This window comes from Suricata suricatta, chromosome 7 (assembly GCF_006229205.1).
Source record: "Suricata suricatta isolate VVHF042 chromosome 7, meerkat_22Aug2017_6uvM2_HiC, whole genome shotgun sequence".
In the NCBI taxonomy this organism is placed as follows: domain Eukaryota; kingdom Metazoa; phylum Chordata; class Mammalia; order Carnivora; family Herpestidae; genus Suricata; species Suricata suricatta.
Genome location: NC_043706.1, coordinates 135,535,282 through 135,556,372, shown reverse-complemented (window position 1 = coordinate 135,556,372; position 21,091 = coordinate 135,535,282). Strand labels below are relative to the sequence as shown.

Sequence of the window (21,091 nt, the reverse complement as noted above, 5' to 3'; positions counted from 1 at the left end):
GAGCTCTCTGCCGAATTTTCGAAATTGAGACGATTTTGTCTTGTGGAAGGAAATATAACATGGCCGCCTCTCTAAGCCGAGCGCCCCAACCTGCCACAGTGTCGCCAAAGGAGAGGACTTCTGGGGACTCGCGACAAAGAGCGCATCTGGCTGGGCTGGCGACCGTCACTCAGACCACGGAAACCTCAAGAGAAGCTGGGCCCTTCCCAGAGGCGGCACTCCCCGACTGCTAAGTCCCGTTCTGACCACAGCAACATTTAGAACGCTCCAAACGGAATTAGGCGAGCAAAGAAGTACATCACCAGACCTTCTCTTTTTCAAAAAGAAACAAGAATAGCACAACAAAAGCAGGCGAAAATACACACTGAAAGGAAGGAAACATCTTCCACGCAAAGCCTACCAAGATGTGAGTTGTGCCCGGAGGAGCAAAGTGCCCTTCCTTGGCCTGTGGGTGTGCGAGCTCCTGGGCCGTCCATCGCGGGCCGACAGGCTCAGGAGGTTTTCCTTACAAATTACTGCCGTCCCCTGATGCTGCCGACCGATTCCCAGTCTGCGACAGTTGTGGCAATAAATGCCCAAAGAGGCCCAGGGGGTTGGGGGGAATGGATAAACACTTAAAAGTAATGTTCAGGGGAGCCTGGGTGACTCCGTTGGTTAAGTGTCTGGCTTCGGCTCAGGTCATGATCTCATGGTTCATGAGTTTGAGCCCCGCATCGGGCTCTGTGCTGACAGCTCAGAGCCTGGAGCCTGTCTTCGGATTCTGTGTCTCCCTCTACCCCTGCACTCCGCCCCCCGCCCCAACCCACTCATGCTCCATCTCTCTGTGTCTCAAAAATAAATAAACATTAAAAAGTTGAAAAAAATAAAAGTACCGTTTAGTTGGCGTGCTAATGTAGCTACTGGGCGTAGTGACTGGCCCGCACCGTGCGGGAGCGGCGGGCACAGATCACAGCCAGCTGCCTACTCGAGCCTGGTCTTCTGTGAGAATGCACCGTTCCCCTCATCTTTGCAAAGTCAAAGTATGATTTGGGGCATTGTTATTTAAACCCGGGGACCCACAGAATCACCCGAAGAACTTCATTTAGATCAGTCTCCGGTTGGGCCTAGATGTCAAGTGTTTGAGGTCTGTCATCCTACGACGAAGGCCAGGTTATCATAACGAGGACAGTTCAGAACCGGGGCCTCCGGATGTGTTTCCCGAAAGCGCTCTTCACTCCTGCTTCTCACTCTACGCACACACACAAGTAATGTATGGATATAGATTTTTATAGATTTTCCTTTTATTCGCTTTGGAAATTTCTCAAATGTTACACATTCATCTGCCAACAAAGAGCTGGCTCTGGGGAACAAACACCCAGAAGCAAACACCAGTTTTTAAGTGACCATTTCCAATGGTTCCCTGAGGAGACAGAAAGCACTTAAACATACCAGTATGAAGTCCTACAAAGGGTAACCACACACACTCTGAGATACCTTGTTCTACAGTCAACTACACTCAGATTTAAAATAAGATCTGTATATGATTTCAGTGCTTTCAAAGAATATTTAGGCCATGTTGTCTTAGCAATCACCACTATTTTTTCTCAACAGTGACAGACGGGGAAGTGTGAAATGTGTATCTTGAAAATGAATGGATTCCTGATACAGCTCTTTGGAGAAGGGTCGGGACAGACAGAAGAAACACTGTGGAAACAGACACTGCACGAGGGCAGCCACGTGGAGAGAAGCCCCACGCACGGGCTCTGACACGTCCACGGCAAACATCGCTCCAGTTATATTTGAAATGAACATAGAGCAACACATACTTTTTGGAAGCTGTGCGACTGCCAAGCACACGTCCTCTGTACGGACGGCGCCTGCAGGTGTAGCCCGAGTTACGTAACCAGGAAAGATCTCTCACTGACAAAATTAATTAGGCTAACACTGAAATTTGGGGCACTTTTTCACTTAAACTCAACAGCTTTCAGAATCAGGAACGTGAGTCTTTGAAAAGCCCAGTTCCAGCAGAGTTTATTTTTGGAGAGTTCTAACTGTATGCAGGACATTACGGGGACGTTCTACGTTAAATGTGCTCTAAACAGACACCATTTTCACACCCATGTCCAGCGTGACTGGTGGGATACTTTCAACCTGAGTTACACAGTCTCTCTCCCAAAGCAGCACCAAGGAGGACAAATTCGGTTGGAACTGGTCTAAATCCACTATCTGAAGAGGGAAAGACAAGACCTGTGTCCCCCAAACAACATCATCAAAATGGAAAAGACAGTCTGAGCCCCAGCCCATTTCTGGTGTGACCGATCCATCAGCTCGCCTGTAGCGACACAACACAGGAGCCATTCCGGGGGCAAAGCAACGCTGGAGCTTCACCAGCCACTCGCCCTGGCTTGGAATTGATCCTGTGGAGGTGAGGCGGCATTTAGATCCCTAGCCCAGAGACAACCAACAGAGGCATCGGTGATTTAAAAACAGTAGATTCCTGTAAAAATACACAGCCATGTGCTATTCACAACAAAACAAAATGAAACAAATGCACCCTTTTTGCTCAGGGAGACATGCTAGGAATAACTAAAGTTAACCAGAAACATCTTCTATTTATTGATAGTTATAATCATGTGGTCAAGAGGAGTGTTTGAGGAGAGGTGCGGGAGGAGAGGGAAGGGGGAGGGGAGGGGAGCACCACAATAGGGTCAAAGGGAAAAACAGTCAAGAGTCAAATCCCCAGAGCGGTGAGTGTCCAGCGTGTCGGTGCAGGGGTGGCGCAGGCACTGAGGAGCCTGTGACAGGGGAGGTCATGGGAAGTTCCTGAGAAAGGGGTGTGGCCCCTCCTCCTCTTAGCTCAGACCTTATGTCACATCAGTGGGATCCACTGGGTGGGGAGGGGAGGGGAAGGGGAGGGAACGGAGGGGAGGGAGGGGGAAGAAAGAGGAGGGGAAGGAAGGGCCTTTGGGTGTCTGGGAGCAGGGGGCGGGGGAGGACTCGTATGGAGTGAGAGCGGAGAGGCAGGGAAGGGCCAGGGCCCCCAGGGGCTTTGGTTCTACAGGGCTATCTGCGGGAGAAACAGAGGGACGGGGGTTTTCAGCAGGAGCAACGGCACAAGAAGATGTGTGTTTGGAAGACGTCGTCCTCGGATCATGGATGGGAGGACACACGGGAGGCGGGAGGAGTGGGGGTGGCACTGGCGGGTGGGCGGTGATAGGGAGCTGAATGGTACCTTGGAGGCAAAGTAGAAGGGACCTGGTGACAAATCAGATGTTGTGGGGAAAGAAAAGGCGCACCAAGATGTCCCCGAGCTGTCTGGCTTGCACACGAGGCTGGACAACGGGCCAGTCCCGGAGAGGTCGGGGCTCTGGCTCTGGACACGTGGCCTTGGATGTGCCTGAGTTCCCAAGGGGCAGATGTCAGGCCGGCAGCCAGAGGCTCAAGTCCTGGAAGTAGAGGGCGGGTCGTGCAACTCGTCTGCACTCCCTGTGCCCTTCCAATCCTTTGTGAGTCTTTTTGTCTAAGATCTTCCTCTGTGAACCTGATCTCTTCCGGGGCAGCCTGTCCCCTTAAAGAAGGCTGAAGCGTGTACGGTATCAACCACAAAACTAGAGTAGTGATCATTTTCCAGCTTTAACTCCCCAAGCCCTTTGGTAATTGACACATGTAGGTTTTAATTTTTCCTTTGAGAATGGGCAAAAAGCAAAGTTATTTTTCAAGAGCCCTATGAAAAGGACATTTGCGATAGCAGGGTAGTGGTATTGGTTAGCTCTTCTTGGGAAGGGTCTTTGGCGTGGATGTATGTTTAGCGGCCAACTCTGCAGAGTGTGAGGTCCCCCGAAGTGTCCTCACCACAGCCTCGGGGCCTCTGCATCCAAGCGTTTCTCCCAGGAGTCTTGGCCTTTCTTCAAAGAGCCGTGTTTTCACCTCGCTTCCTGGTACAATGGTTTCCACCAAGCACGGAGGAATCCTGCACGTTCCATCTGGATTTCCTGAACGGCTGGAACATCAGAAACCTTCGTGGTGCAGCCGGCCCAGAGGGTTCCGACCCGTTCCCAGTTCTCTCCTGCCTTCCCTGCTGACTAACACGCACCGTTTGTGCGATTTCAAGATTAAGGACTCTTTTGCCTCAGTGCGGGTGGCCCGTTTCAGTTGCTCTGAAAGCAGTGGACTGATCACCGCCTTCTTTTTCAAAGCAGCCAGGAGAACGGATGGGGCTTGAGGGTTCTGAAGCCGCAGACTTCCGTGTCAGGTCTGAAGAAAACGCAGAAACCCGCTGGCTGCTTGAAGTTTGGTAATTGGTAATGAAGAACATTCTCTGCATCTCAGAGTTGATTTTGGTTTGTTGAGTCCGTGGTTCCGTGATGAAGGACTGTTTGTTGGCCATTGCACACAGACAGCAGGTGGGCCTCCCTCCTGAAGACGCTTCACTCAGAGATTCTGATGCTGACGTTTCCCTGTTGGCCCCCAGCACACGGGCTGCCTCAGGAGCCGGGGGGGGGGGGTGCAAAGGCCACAGCGGGCAGGTGGGTCCCCAAACCAGTCTCCTTCCTGTGAGAGGCAGACCCCAGAACTCCGTGGGTTCTGTACACATAGCTTCCCACCCACTGGCTTCTGATAAGGATGCAAAGAGCATATAGACGCCCTGGTCTGGTGAAAATGAGATCCAGTGTGCGTCTTTATTTATTTATTCAATTTTGAGAGACACAGAGAGACAGAGCATGAGTGGGGGAGGGGCAGAGAGAGAGGGAGACACAGAATCCAAAGCAGGCTCCAGGCTCTGAGCTGTCAGCACAGAGCCCAACACGGGGCTCGAACCCATGAACTGTGAGATCATGACCTGAGCTGAAGTAAGATGCTTAACTGACTGAGCCACCCAGGGCCCTCCACTGTACCTCTTGAAAGAAAAACTAGTTACCATTGACGTCACCCACAGAGAGAAAACAGCGCCCTTCCCTGTGTTAAGTCAAAGATCTTTAAAAAAAAGCTTATTTTGAGATCATAAAACCATTAAGAAAAGATCTTGAGTAATTTGTAAGGGGGGACTATTCCTTTTCAGTGATGGGGAGTACCCACCCTTTACACTAGGACACCCCCTTCCTGGGCACAAGGTACAAGAGAGAACAACGAGGGAAGGTCTCCTTAGAGGTACCAGCACCTCAGACACAGGGCGAATATGGCTTGACAAATGCCGAGGACTAAGCAGCAACTACCCAAGAACAAAGCCGAGTGATGTTTAGGAATGAGGTCTTTAAGAATGCCTATGTCTCGGGGCGCCTGGCTGGCTCAGTCGGTTAAGCGTCCACCTTCGGCTCAGGTCATGATCTCACGGTTCATGGGTTCGAGCCCTGCATCGGGCTCTGTGCTGACAGCTCAGAGCCTGGAGCCTGCTTTGGATTCTGTGTCTCCCTCTCTCTCTGCCCCTTCCCTGCTCGCGATGTCTCTCTCTCTCTGTCTCTCAAAAATAAATAAAAAACATGAAAAAAAAAAGAATGTCTATGTCTCATTCATTCACAGACTTCTTGTACCTGAATAGACTAATCTGTTGACTGAAAAAAAGAAAGAATCCGGGTCCCAAGATCTCCATCTCACGTGCTTGAGGCAGCGCTGTTCCGTAAAGCCCTCTAAAGACCACCACTCTTGTCCAGCGGTGCGGTGCCAGGACATGTATCAGTACAGTCATTTCTAACTAAAAAAAAAAAAAATCTTCAAAAAGTTCTTAGATTTCCTGAGCTAAGGGCAGCCCTGGACCAAAAAGTTACTTAATTTATTTGACCAAACACTTCAAAAGTAAGGTAAAATGTGGCAGGAAGAGCATGAAAAACAGGAAGGCGGGGCCTGGCAAGCTCTTCCGGGGCATTTAACAGGCAAAGGCCACCCAGCAGGAGTTAAGGCAGGTGGCAAAGCCTTCAGGTTCCGAAGCTGTGGGTTCTTTGTGTGGTTTGTTTTTTTAATCTCTTAATGGAAGTGGAGTTCGAAGTAAGAACCAGAACGAAGGTCAAGAGTAAGAGAAGCCTTCGGGAGTCGGCCCCATGTCCTTCATGCCACCAGCAAGTCCCATGAGCAATCAGAGAACCCAGCCCCGTACCCATGGTCTTCCCAGGTCACGCAGGACGCTTCCTGAACCCGAGGTGGGGACAGACTAAGACACGCATCAGGTCCTCTTCACCACTTTTAAACCCTCCCTGCTGCCTTCAGCCCAAGACCTGCTGAGGCACTGAGGCTTCGGACACTCCTGGGGTCCAAACGCCACCACCTGTGATGCGTGGGACTCCATAACCCTGCCCGTTAACCCTGAAGAGCCCGGGCTGGCTGGGCTGTGTGGCTGATCATCCTGGGGACGGGACCGTAAGGCAGATTCTGGAGACGACTATCCCAGGTGGCCTGCGGGGAGGGAGGGAGTGTGGACTGTGGGGCAGAGATGCTGGTGGGACCATGCGGTCAGGCCAGGCGGCTAAGATGGAGAGCAGGGGCACCCTCTGCCAACACAAGGCTCCCCTGGTCACAAGAGCTCTGACCCAATGCACGTGTCATCGCGGGTCCCCTGAGACGGTGGGGTCACAGTCCGCTGGGAGGAGTCCGGGCTGGGACATGGATAGGATCCTGGTACTGTGAATGAGGGAGGTGGGTCTAGATATGGTGCGCAGCTGGGAATGTTCCAGAATATGAGGAGCACGATGTCTGAGACGAGGACAAAGAGCAGAAAGTCAAAGGGCGCGGAGACCACCTTTGCCACGCGCCGGCCCGAGCCGAGTTCTGGTTTCCGGCCTGCACAACATCAGTTCCTCCGAACGCTATCCAGGGACTGGGGCCAGTCCAGTGTTCTCCTCATTCGGTCTCCACCGGGTTCAAACACGGGCATCCGGGTCTACGCTTTCCACTTCCTTCTCTTCAGTCACAGGAATCCCAAAGGCCAACCCTCAGCCAGTGTTCCACAGCAGGGCCCCCGGGGTGGGGTTGGGGGAACCAGGGGGCGCCATGAAAGACCCAGGCTCCGGCCCTCCCCTGCCTGTGGCTGCGGTGTGCGTGCCGGTACGTTTAAAACGCTCGCCAGGTAATAATCACTTGTTTAGGGACCGTCACAGACTCTAGCCCATTAAACGCTTGCCGTACATTTCATACTCTGATTCCTTGGATCTCATTAAACTTAAAAAACTTTTAAAAATTAGTGTTTTACTACTTTTTGATTTAAAGACAAATACACTTTGCAGTTACCATGATAGTTCTGAAACTCTGAAAGATTTGATCGAGATCATAATCTTAAAATACCAACATAATAAATAATACTCAATTCTAAATTCTGAAGGCAAAAGGTCGGCTAACCATTAAGCACGGTGTTTAGGTGATAATGCGAAGGCTTACATTTAATTGCAGAAAAGAAACTCTACTTCAGTCCTAGAACTCCTTCCTTTGTCTTCCAGTAACATGGCTTTTCCAATCAGAGCTATTATTTGAAAACCTAAGAGTCTAAAATCCAAGGGGCTAAATTCTTTGTTAATACAAATCACTCACGGCCCTTCAGGCTCAGGGACCCCACTGTAACTGGGGCTTGACACATTTAGAAGTTTTCTGCTCCTTCTCTTTGACATTTTAATGCACTATCTCCATTAATGTATTTCCACCTCGGTGGCTCCCGGCCCATCAGCAGAACTGCATCATACTGGCTTCAAGGAAAATAATACAGAAAAAGTGCCTTGCTGGCAAATAGCAATGGGGAAAATGAATTATAAATACACCTCCCTACGGAATAGTTGCCGGCAGACGTGTGTGCATGTGGTGTGCACACGAGACACGGACACCAGCAGCGGGGTACACCCACAGACTAATGCTGTTGCTTGTGGGAGGAGCCGGCTAGCTGAGGAAGCCCATGGTCAAACTCTCTCACAAAACATCCAGCCGCTTCAGCTTCAGTGTAGGTGAGGTGCTACTACCGAGCAAGTCACCTTACGGCTAATGTTTCACAGGGCTGAAATGAGTGGCAGACGTGAAGAAATGACGTTAGTTAGCATTCCCAATCTCCTGTTTTCCTAGAGACATTCTAACAAAACTACTTTCAGTCACCCTAGTTTTTGGTATGATGTAAGTATTAACAGTATGTCTCTGGATTCATGGTTGTTAGTATAAAAACTCCCTTCCAGGCAAGAGTAAGAAGACTTTCCAAACGGACTCATTTTTGCTCTATTATTTTTCCCCGTTAAAACTAAGAAGTCTCAGAGTTTTTCTCCTTCTGAGGTTCAATCAGTCCACGGGGGCGTCTTTCGGGGACTGCAAAAAGAAGACCCACATCGTCTACACCAGCCTCAGCAGCTGGATGTGCTGTCGGAGAAAAGTGTCGGCTCAGAATCCTTATTCTCCTAGCTCTGCTCCAGTCACAGGAATATGAGATGTGGAAGCAGTCCTAGGGGGCGGGGGGGAGGAGGCACAGGGTGGAAAGTAAAGAGACTCAAACCCATCTGTGTGCCATCAAGCAAACTGTCACCACATCTCACAAGGTATGTGGCTCTGGAAATGAGGACCCAGGCTGTGCAGCGAGTCTACACAGGGACGTGCCAAGCACCTGTGTCCCATCAGGTGAAGTGCACGGTGGGCTGGGAAGCCAAAGTCCAGACCTACCTAAGAAGTAGGATTACCACCGAGACACTGACTGTTAGCTCGTTTCTAATAGTAGAATTGCCTTTACACGTGGGAGAGGACTGAAATTAAGATATTTAAAAAATTTTTCTTATGTTTATTATTGAATCAGAGAGAAACAGAGCATGAGTGGAGAAGCGGCAGAGAGAGGGGGAGACAGAGAATCTGAAGCAGGCTCCAGGCTCTGAGCTGTCAGCACAGAGCTTGACGTGGGGCTCAAACCCATAAACCATGAGATCATGACTTGGGCCGAAGTTGGATGCTTGACCAACTGAGCCACCCATGCGCCCCAAGATATTTTCTTTTAAAGGGAAACATCTAGAGACAGCACTAAATGAAGGAAAAGCAGTAAGACCAGGAGACAGAGCCGATGTCCAGCCTGTAGCTGACGAAAGGGTCCTGAGCAGGTAACTTGATGATGCTCGTCTCCTCCACAATAAAATCAGGGGGCAGAGGCGCGATGACAACTCAAGTCCTTCTAGCTCTGAGATGCTACCGGTCCGTCACTGAAACTACATCCTCTGGGAAGGGAGAACGAACATTTCCCTTGTCATGAAAATACTATCGTTAAGATCTGCGCCAGAACTGACACGAGTCATCTCAAGTCACCGAAGACTCGATTCAAGTTGATATATGAGGGGTGCTGGGGGCGGCAGACTTCAGGGAACCAACCCATACCCCGGCCTCAAGGTCTCCGGCCTGTCAGGCCTTCCGTAAGTTCACTGACGTTGTGCCTCACCCTGGGAGCGCGTTCCCGAGAAAACAATCTGGATAACTCTGACGTTCCCCGATCCACAGATCAGCGGTGTTGGTGGACATGTCTGCTGTCGGACACCACCAGGTGTCACTGGGAGTGGATGATGGATGGAAAACACACCGAATGGCTGAGGGAAATTTTCTTTGATGTGTGTGTGGCCTGAGGTTTGCAGTAATGCTTCTTTAGGAAGCAGCAGGCCAACATCTCTCCTAAACTTCTGGCCACCTTTTGGTCTCCTCTGTAGACACAGTCTCAAGTCCATCCAGCGCAGAGCATGAGAGCCAGACTGAGGGTGAATGTCACCTGCTGTCCCCAACTGTCCTTTCATAAGATCGTTGAAGATTTCCACCTCTCTGTGTCTCATGACTTCAAAAGAATACCACCTACTAGAAATGCTTTAAGACTAAGGGGCACCTGGGTGGCTCAGTTGGTTAAGCGACTGACTCTTGGTTTCCGCTCCGGCCATGACCTCACGGTGAGTTCGGTCCCCGCGTCGGGCTCTGTGCTGACAGTGAGAAGTCAAGCTTGGGATTCTCTCTCTCTCCCTCTCTTTGCCCCTTCCCTGCTCCTGCATTCGGTCTCTCTCTTTCAAAATAAACAAGTAAACTTAAAAAAAAAAAAAAGAAATGCTTTAAAACTAAACACAGCAATGCATTTTCTGAATAAAGTCTATCAGTGTGTATGGTGGGAAAGGCGTCTTGGAAAAATATCACGTATAAATTATTAATCCCAAATGATTAGATAATATTAGTCAGCTGATCTAGTACTCGGGCAGGCAGTCAGCATATTCTGTCGCAAATCCTCAGATGATCCAAACAAGGAGTTCCTTCACTCAAAAGGCAAAAATGAAAACCACCCACAATTCTGTTTCTTAAGTCAGTGCAGCAGGTGGGTTTTACCCTTGTGGTGCTGCCCTTAAAAAACGAACTAGTGAAACAGCTTCCAACCAGTCACGCCCGCGTGGTTTTCTCGGTCCTGTCTTCATGCGGTGAGCAGAGAAAGCCGGAGCGGAACCGCCGTCGGCTGCCATTTCTCACACCGAGCTTTCTGTTTCTGTCTAATTGCACACGCGCGTGAGCGCACACACACTCATGCACCGCCTTTGTCATTAACGTGTCTTGTTCAGGTTCTCTCAGAAGCTCCGGGCCCTGTGGGATTCTGACTTGGGAAAGAAGTCGTTCTAACGAACTCTGCGAACGCGGTGTTTCTGAAAGGCTCGAGCGACTCCTTCCCCAAAAGAGACGCTGACGTGTAAGTGAACTGGCTTTTCAGACTGCCGACCTGACTGCCACTCGGCAGAGCTACCGACGGGGGAAGAAAACAGCAACAGAAGCAAAACCAGGAGTTTGCTGCCGTGAGCTGTTGAGTAAAGCAAAAGCTTGGGGAGACCTGAATTTCTCAACCTGCAGCACTGAAGCATGGGCCGTCCATGTTTTCTCACATTCAAGCTTCAGCTTAAAAAAAAAATAAAAAGCACAACAGGTTATATGTACTTGCAAAGTGAAAAGGGAGGAAGATTTCAGATAGAAATAAAACTCTCTTTTCTTTCTTGTTTAGAAAGCATGTGTGTAGGGACGCCTAGGTGGTTCAGTCAGTTATGCATCCGGCTTTGGCTCAGGTCATGATCTCACGGTTCGTGGGTTCGAGCCCCGCGTCGGGCTGTGTGCTGACAGCTCAGAGCCTGGAGCCTGCTTCGAATTCTGTGTCTCCCTCTCTCTCTGACCCTCCCCTGCTCACGCTGTCTCTCTCTCTCTCTCTCTCCAAAATAAATAAATCATTAAAAAAAAATAGAAAGCATGTATGTGGACATGAAAGGCAAACCCAGAGCTACCAGGGATGGGGCCACGAAGACGAGCCTTTGCCAAGGACACTTTTTTAAGATTTACAAGGAGTAACTCCGCCATCTTTTTCTTATTTTTAATTAAGCAGGAGGCGTCGTTTTCTAAGGAAGCGATCTGGATGCTGCTGGCTGAAACGCAGATTGGATCTTCTCGTGCTGGTTCGCTAACATTGATTTTCTGCCCCAGTGGAGGAGATTTTACCCTGATGCATGCCATTTAAATTCATTTTACACAGCTGCTTAATGTGGCTTGGCAAGGCACAGCCACACCAGCTCGTGGGGCTAAATAGGCCTCCAGAGTTGGTAAAGGACAGATCCTAAGGATTAGCAGCTGATGACGAATGCTTCCCTCTCCCTACTGTTATCTTCTTACTGCCTCCTGAAGTGACCTTGAAGGCACCACAAGAAGGGAAAAAAAGAGGAAGAGACCATTTTCCCCAAAGAAGTCTGTTTACCTAATTATATTTGCTATTTCACTTTTAGGATTATGTTTACAAAATTCTATATTTGTTGGCCCACATTTAGGACCATGTTTACAGGATTTAGAACTCTCGCCTGCAAAATTATCATTTGCTCTTGCTGTCTAAATAAATGTATACCAAATATAAAACTACTGACAGGCTCTCTGTTATGTATTCATAACAAGCAGTAAAAGCATAGTTCTATAAGTTTAGTCTTTAAACAAAGCCAGCTGACTGTTCTGTTTTATTTGAACCAAAAACGTGGTGTGTTTCTCCTGAATAGGATTCAATCTGCGTAGGATAATCCTACCATTACAACATGCAAAGTGATATCAATACTAATCTTTCTGCTAAATAACTCAATGACAATATACTTTAAGAGCATTTATGAACCTAAAAATGGTGGCCGCCTGATGCTCTATAGCTTTGTAGTGGTAGGAAAAAGGAAAGATACTTTTTGTTGCTGTATGTAATTCCTGTGTTGAAATGGATAATAATATGGCAACACCACATTTCCAAAGAAAATTCTGTGTTGGATTATTTGGTTGCATTTTTCCGGTGACTTCAATATTCCGAAACTCGCTGCGAGACGGGAAGGACAGAAATCTTTGGCATAGACGTCTGCTCAGTGAGCGGAGTCCTATTAATGACCTGAGTCCTGTCTCCTGCAGCGGGTCTCTGCCAAATGCAGCCGCTGCTCTCTGGGTTCAGGGGGCTGTGGGAGGGGGGCAGGGATGACGATAACACAGTCATGGTCACAGTGCTACACAACACAAGGTCCCAGACAACGGAAGGACGACACCGGGGGAAATCACGCCAGAGCAGGTGACTTCAGCGCTTGCACGGAGATCAAAGCTTGGACGTCCCTCTCAGGCATGAAGGGGACAAGCCATGCCGAAAGCCATGCAGAGACGGGGGCTGGGGGACTGCATGCACGCTCCCACCGCGCCAACACTGCGCCGTTCCGAAGAGCGAAGAACAGAACGGAACAGAACAATCCAAACCCCCGAAACAAACAGAAAGGAACGAAAAGACAACCCCTCTAGGACGGACTGCCTCTCAGGTCTTTTGCTTTCTTGTTCTGGGCGCTCTTCGCAGCCAACTGGCACGCTCATTAACGCTTTGAAAAAAAAAGTGCCCAGGCCCCGCAGCGAGTCAGGGTATGCTGCTACCTACCCGTACTGGTCAGGCTGGTGCATCATGGGAGCCTGAGAGTTGCCATAGTTGGGGTGCTGGGAAGAAAACATGGGGCGTCCGCCAGCCCCAGACTGGCTGGGATAAGCAGGCGACCTAATGTATGGTGGCCTAAAGCAGAACAGAAGAACAACTTCTTTGATTTGTTCTGTAGACAAGTACGAATCCCCCGTCCACCATGTTCCCTTGGCACACAGGTGCGGGCGGGGGTGCCTACAGAATGCGGCACAATACTCTGTACCGTGCAGCTGCCTGGGAGGGGGGCTGGAGAACATTCCTCCAAAAGGCCGGGGTGGGGGAGCAGTGAAGGACAGGGCAGAGAAGGGAGAAAAGTGAGATTCTCAGATGTGACCTCAGAGTACGCTGCTCAAGTAGGGCTTTGACTTTGGTACAAGCCACAAAATACATGGTCCTGGCTGAAAACGGACAGCATGTGAAGTCAGGGCTTCGGAACTACCTCCTGATCGGAAACAGAAAAGGAAAACGCATGGATGTGGATTTATACATTAATTTGTGCAAAATATATTTAAGCTGATTCAGGAAGGAAGAAGGTCAAGATTTCTGAATCAGGCAATTACACCTTCATGTCTGTGGTTAGCTTCTTCCCAGGTCACTATCCCAGGCCTCATCATCCAACGCAGTCAGGTACTTTCTACTTGAAAATAACTTGTGCTTCAGGACGTGCAACAATGGCCAATTAACCCTAAATGGGAGCTTCAGTTGGACCAGGCCAACCACTTTTCAGGGACAGGTTTATTAAAACATTCCCTAAAGCCTGTGAGGTTCAGGTTAGTATCTGGGGTTCAGGAAATTTTAAGTAATTATAATGTGGATGGGAGACAGAGGGGATGATTGATTTTCCTTTGGATTCCTCAAGGGAAACGTAGTATTATTTGGAGCAAGCAGTGAGACTGGAGGGTCCCTGACGTCCCCCCGATAGCAGCTTCAGAGGGAAAGTAACAAAGGGACACATTTAAACGCGCACACACACACACACACACACACACACACACACACACACGGTTTTCTTTGCCTTTGACAAAAATCAGATTCCTCTACTGTTTCTTGTGAAGATACCATATCTTCAAACAGCTTTCAACGTGCTTTGTTTTAAAACACATTTTAATGGGTGTTCAATGTAATTTAAAACATATTCAGAAGCGCTTCTTTTAAAACTACTCACTTCGGTCATAAATTTTTAATTAAGTATGTTATTTTTATATAGGTTAAATATCTGCTTCAACCATTTAAAAAATCCAAGATTAAAAACAAGTAAGTGACTGAGGCTAAAGCCTTGCTCTATCAACTTAAACTTTATGAAATATTATCTTGGCTTTATGAACCGCATTTCGGTCTGGATAGAGAGGTATGCCCAGAAAAAGTAAAATATAACATAGGAAGATGACGTCTATGAATCTCACACATATACATGTAGACAAACACACATGATACAAATATGAGCATAGACGAGGTTTCTATTTTATAAAGGTTTTTATGGTGGAATAAAAAGAAAAAAGAAGAAAAAAGAAGGTGGTTCTTTTTCCTTGTTTTCGACTTGCAAAGCCTGGGTTTTCAGGTTAGATTTCCCTGCCTACACCTCACTGTTCTAAGTGGAGCCACGGCTCTGGGCTGCTTACGAGGACCCTCGCAGTCAGTCCAAAGAGCCTCCCACGACTCAAGACTCCTTCCTCGATGTCTCCTAGAAAGTGGTCTGTCGCTCACTTCTCTGTACTTTATGGTACAGGGTACGTTAATGCCAAAGGAATGGCTAAGCAAGATGACACCCGATGGCCCCCCACCCCCGGCCCGCGTGGCCCGGGGACGAGGTAGCGCTGTGCACAGCACATGCTTCCACGCCCGCACACAGACTGCCCGCCCCGATGGCGTACCTGCTCTGCGCCGAGTTGGCAGCGGCCTGCATCACTGCGGCAGCTGCCTCCTGTGCCTTACGGTTCACGGTCGGCATCGGCGGGCCCATCCCTGGCCCTCCCTGCTGGGGCATGCCGGGAGAGCCAGGGGTCATGCTGCTCATGTTTCCGGGAAACGGCCTGTTCTGCATCCCCGCTGATGGCATCCGTCCCAGGGGCATAGCACCGCACGGCTGGCTTGGCCCTTGTCCGTGCATCTGGTTGTTGGCATTGATGCCCATGCCGGGCCCTGGGCCGCTGTAGCTCGCACTGGGCACCCCACTATACGTTGCGGGTCTGGAGTAGTTACCTGAACAAAAAGTGAACACAAGTTAAAACGTTTTACTGAATATCTGGACTTGTGAGGGCATTCCCTAGAAAGACTTCTTGTCCTACAATGTGATCAACACAGAATGTTAGCCACCACCCTTGTTAGCCCTTCCCCTGCCAGCACCGTCAAATTAAGCTATCTCAGCACATTCCAAAGGCAAAGAACCACATAGGACCATGGAGAGATTGTGGGGACATTTAGGCTAGTCCTTAAAAAGAATCTATAAACAGGCAGGGACACGAGCAGTGAGTGCTGTTGCTTCAATGCACCCACCATTCATATTGCTACATTGTAATCCGGTGAGTCATTTCACCCCCTCACCTTCAGGAAGGCACCACTGACACGGCATGACTCCCCACTTCTGCATTCTGTGGTCGGGATAAAGGGTTCGGAAAGATGACGTGCCCGACAGAATGCACATGTGGTCAAAATTATTCTCCCAAACCCCACCGGAGGGGTCATGTGGAGACTCAACATCGGTCCAGCAAAGCAATCAGGTTTTCTCCAGTGTTGGGAGCAGGCTTTTGTTTTGGTTTTGTTTCTGCCTTGAGCATCAGATAAAGTGGGTCACTTGTGCTTGGTCCTCTGTGGAAACACGGTTTCCTGCGCTAGCACAACAGTCCATGTGGAGAAGTGGTGGCACCCCGAACCCCGGCTCACAGCAGGGGGCACACGCGCCCAAGGAGAGCAGCAGCCCCAAGGACCCCAATTATTTCAAAAGTCTTCTCTCTCCTTCCACACCTTTTACTTTGCCTGAGTGTACACACATTAAAGGCATACGTGATGCCGTTCCAATAATAACAACTGCAGAGAATGACTGCTGAACCATGCTACGTATGACACGCTGGGTGAAGTGCTTTGCATCAACCGTTTCAGCCGCTTCTCCAATAACCATATGAAATACATATAAATGACCCTGGTTCTATTTACAAACGAAGAAAATCAACAGCCAGTTGGTCAGGATTCAGGCTCAAGCAAAAACAGATTCTAGGACCCATGTAATTAACCAGTGAGATATGCTGCCTTCCCACAAGTGATTATTGAAATAAAATAAATGTAAAAAGCATTTGCAGAATATGGGTAGGTGTTTCACAATCAATCCTTACTGCTTTCTGGAAGAGCCTCCTTGTCAAAATAACATAACTGTTCTAGGCACAGGACATACAAAATCAAATACAATTCAATTCCTGCACTCAAGAAGCTCGCTGTGTGTGTGTGTGTGTGTGTGTGTGTGTGTGTGTGGTGGAGCAGTGGGGATAAGACAAGAAAAAGTATACCCACAAAACCAGAAAGAGAATATACTGTGAAAAGTGCAAGAGAATGGACAGCGAGTCTGCTTCATGGGGCGCTGGGGTCAGTGTGACAGGGGCGTTCAGCGAAGATTTCTTTGCTGGGCTGTGGCCTCAGGAGCCCGTCGGGGGCAGGCCCCAGGGTCTGGGAGCGCTGGTGCTCAGCAAAGGCTCCGCACATACTGACTACAAGACTTCAGCTCCTCTTTCTCTTCTCATCCTCTTCTCCATAAAGCCAAGGTTGTCGCCTCTAATGCCGTCTGTTTGAGGAGTCGTGGCTAGGGTTCAAGGGCATGAAGTATGTAAAGCGTTGCAAACACGGAGTAAAAATGGGAGGGGTCAGCTATGTGGGCGGCGAGTAGGGCAGACGAGAGGGCAGTGCGCACACGGAGAGGCCGTGCACACGGCACGGCCGGCAGAGAGCAGCCGGTCTCCGGGTGAGTCACGGAGCAGCTCTGCGTGGCCGGGACGGGGCCCGCGGCGAGAGGTCAGACCCAGCTGGGGCTCGAGTCCAAGTGTGGGGTTTATTTTGAAGTTAAGGAGGAGCTTCTCCAGGCTTTCTGCAGATATTGGATTTGATTAGTAAAAATATCAAAAGCAAATACTTAATATTTACTATGTGCTACGCTCAGTTCCAAATTCTTTGCATTAACTCATTTAATCCTTGGATCAGGCCTAAGAGGCCCCTATTATTACAACATTCTTTGTAGAGATGGGCGACCTCCGGCCCAGAATGCTGAGGCGCTTGTGTCAAGGTCATGTGCCTACTAGGCAGAGAAGCCACGGCTTGCATTCAGGCGGCCTGTTTGTGTAGTTCAGAGTCTGGGCGTGGTACACTGCTGTGTGGCCTCTCAGATGCTTGCGAAGAAACCGTACTTAGGTAATGTATCATCACAACGGTAAGACCAGGTTTTCTTAAGCCCGCACATGTAAGGCTGCCTCACCTACAAATCCACAAGAGATCCGGGGACTTTCAACCCTGACTGGGTATGTGCTCTCTGTTAGGTGCGCCACGGGAGCTTCATTTGGGTGTCCGTGAAGGGTATTACTTATTGCAGATGGTATGGAGGCCACCACTTACATGGACCACGGGCTGACACACTTTCTGTCAAGGGTTGGACAGTGAATAATTGAGGCCGGATGGGCCAAGGTAGTCTCAACTAAACTGCCTCTATGGCTCCAACGTGGCCAGAGGCACGATCTCCACAAATGAAAGTGCCTGTGTTCCAATAAAACTTTACAAACACAGGTGGTGGGCCAATGTGGGCCATGATCTGCGGGCCCCTGCTAGAGACCCGTCTTGGGACAAACTAACGAAGTGCTCCACCAGCACAGAAAGGGACTTGTTAAAACCAGCATGTCTTTGACCCCGAATGTCCTCTGGAAAGCTAAAGAAAACCTGAAGAGGAGCAACAGAGTGAGGCACTAGCAGTTTAAGGAACTGGAAAATGGAGAGGAAGACAAAAGAATAGAAGGAATGGGAGAGGTTTGATGTAAATGACCTCAGGAGCCACTGAGGTACATGTGAGTCAGTCTTTTATGGCCAACTCCTCAGGTCTACACTGCCTTCTACTAAGAAAACCCTCTGCCTTTGCAGAAATAAACGCATGCTGCTTCCAAGTAAAAGGTAAAACATTCACTGTTTATCAATTTCAAAGTTCTTTGTAAAAAGTTCTCATTTCGGAATCTCCCACCCCACAGGACCACGCATAAGGTCCCCGTCTGTCTTCCCGTCACACCATCTTGGTGGAAAGGGCACCTTCTGCTTCCCTGGCTTGTGAGGGACCCGGCGCGGTGGGCAGGCTGCGCCCGACGCTTCCCACGCCACCTCGGAGCACAGTCCTCGGAATGGAGATTTCTCCTCTCCGCCCTCACTTCCAGACAGCCTGAGAACATCGGTGAAGACGGTGCTCTTTTTTGGCTCTTGCTTTTATTAAAAATAAATAAACTCACTCACAGCTCGAATGCAAGTGAAAGTAATTCACATACTCATGCGATTGCCGGCTCCCCCCGCCCCAACACTTGGTAAGTGACTCATGTGGTAAGAAACCTTACTCAGTGAAAACATATGTAGCCTCTGCTTTCGAAGGAAGTGAACTAACACTTTAATCTTGTTTTAGGAAACAAGCATTTAGACATGGTCATCTCAGACTGTGCCCTACAATGCGGTTTTATTAGAGAAGAAAGTTCCTGATTCTGCTGAACTCTGCTTACGGGTGAACAGAGGAACTCCGTCACACGGGATTCTCGTACTTGGGGTTTAACGGGCCGGCAGGCGCTGTCGTAATGATCACAAAGGGCAGACCGCTGGCGCTGTCACCCGGACCCGGTTCCTCTGCCTCGCTCACGGCGTGTGTGAAGAGCTCCGCTCCGCTCGGCAGCCAGGCGGCGTCCTGGCATCGGGTGGCCGGCGGGCCGGAGGGCGACCAGGCACGCCCGGACCCGCTCGCACCCCGCGTGCTTAGAGGGGCCCACTGAGTACCGGGCTCCCAATCTAATTTCCCTCAATCAGTTGGGTTGATTCCATGAATCGGCACTCAAAAGCACACGTCAAGGGAATATGTTCTAATTATAGAGCCCTCTGCTTGGTAGAAGAAATACAAAGTCCCCTTTTCTTCTCCTTGAAACTCTAAAGACTTTCCTCATTAGACTCACATGCCTGGAGAAAAATGCTTTCTAAAGGCTTTAAATGGCTTAAGAGGCAGCAATGGACAAAGCGCGGGCTCTAGAATTTGGGTCTGAATAGAGGCGTGACCTTGGACAAGTTACTTAACCTGTCTGCACATCGGCCTTGCTATCTGTAAAGTAATGACAGCAGCGGGGACGAGGTCCGAGGGCCGTGCAGCGCCAAGCACAGGGTCCCCTGATAAATGACAGTCACTGCTGCCACCGTCATCGACGGTCGTGATCTCTCAACGACCACTGACGAGGGATCATCTTGTCCCCATCATCTTTTAAAAATGTGTGGAAGGAGTGAAAAACTGATTAATGCCCCCCACTCGATACTGTATCTTTCTCCCCCAAATAAACAAAAAGCAAACACGTAAGCCAAGCAAAATATGAGAGGAAAAGCCAGGAATGAGAAGTGCGGTCTTATTTCCATGTTGCTCTAATAGATTAGTAATTTGTTGGCACTAGCTTTGACAGAAAACAGATGGACCCAGCATTAAGCACAATGAAGGCAGCAGATGCCGGGCCAGCCCACCTCAGCTGGACGGGTCTTGCAGCCAAGTCCGAGAGCTCACAGTTTTCAAGTGGGTTCATCTTGGCACACCAGCTTTGGAAAATCGGTCACCAAATAAATTCAGATTTCAACCCACCGGGAGTTAGAGTCAAGCAGCAGAGGGAGGAAATGGGAGCTAGGCTCTATTCGAGTTACCCTTATGATTTCAGGAGACGTGCGGGTACTTTTGTGCCTGACTCTGGAATATTTAGATTTGCTAGTTACAATCAACATTCCAAGCTAACTCCTTTTATTGAACTCTGAAGTGTTTCCACTCACATACGAAGTTTTGCTTCTCCATTTCACCATTCAACAAATTACTTAGGAACAGCTTCTACAGGCAAGGCTCTCGATTATGCCCCCATGCTACAGAGGATACAAGGGTGCCCAAATCACTGGACAAACACATACCTGGAGCAGGGGGAAAACAAAATGGATACTTAGCGATGCATCACAATAAACATGTTTGTGAACAAAGGCTAAATATGCATTTAGCTTGTTGTTTAGTTAATACTGTTCACTATTTCTTACAGCTATCTACTACATATATGGTGTTAGGTCACGTCTATAGAGATAGAATTTATATACAATAACAATCCTACGTAGTTCAATAACCACCATGACGTGGGATATTTCTACAATGACAAACAACCTGCCATTTTGTGGTGATTCTCGCTCCTTCTTCCCCCGTGGGAACCGCTGATCTGTTCCTACAGTTTTGCTTTCTCCACAATGTCATATAGAATCATACATTATGTGGTCTTTTCGTGTCTGGCTGCCTTCCCTTAGCACCACACCTTTGAAATTCATCCACATTATTGCACACATCAGTGGCTTGTTCCCTTTTGTTGCTGAGTAGCATTCAAGTCTGTGGACATTTGAGTTGTTTCCAGTTTTTGGCGATATGAACAAAGCCGCTAACATTTGCACACAGGTCTTTGTGTGGACATAGGTTTCGTTTCTCTTGGCCAAACCCTAGGAATGACAGAGTGCCAGGCTGAAGGCTAAGTGCACGTTGGACGTTTAAAGAAACTCTACCACAAAATGTATGAGTTAAAAAAAAAAGGTAGGAGTTCATTCTTGATATTGCTGATTAGAAAAGAAAAATCAACAGGGTGCCTGGGTGGCTCAGTTGGCTAAATGTCTGACTCTTGATTTTGGCTGAGGTCATGATCTCAGGGTTTGTGAGTCTGAGCTCCGTATCAGGCTCTGACAGCACAGAGCCTGCTTGGGATTCTCTCTTTCTCTCTCTCTGCCCCTCCTCCACTCTCTCTTGCTCTCTCTCAAAATAAACAAAAATTAAAAAAATAAAAAATAAAAAAATTAGCTATTTCAATAGCCATTTCAATGTAGCTTTAATTTTCATTTCCTTAATGAAGAATGATTTTAAGCGTCTGACTCTCTGTTTCGGGTCAGGTCATGATCTCATGGTTCATGAGCTGGTAACCGGTATCAGGCTCTCTGCTGTCAGCAAAGAAC

The 21,091-nt window shown here is 48.9% G+C and overlaps 1 protein-coding gene across 7 annotated transcripts in view; it reads right to left on the bottom strand.

The window, feature by feature from the left end:
* ARID1B (AT-rich interaction domain 1B) overlaps positions 1 to 21,091 on the bottom strand; it is a 385,639-nt gene that overhangs the window by 45,336 nt on the left and 319,212 nt on the right. For 4 of the 7 annotated variants that reach the window (XM_029944117.1, XM_029944118.1, XM_029944116.1 and 1 more), the window contains 2 exons: positions 14,752 to 15,079; positions 12,845 to 12,973 (listed from right to left, as the gene is read on the bottom strand). In XM_029944117.1, coding sequence (XP_029799977.1) covers positions 12,845 to 12,973; positions 14,752 to 15,079 — 457 coding nt within the window. The remainder of the gene's footprint in view (positions 1 to 12,844; positions 12,974 to 14,751; positions 15,080 to 21,091) is intronic. The other 3 variants (XM_029944119.1, XM_029944120.1, XM_029944115.1) reach the window with 1 other exon arrangement.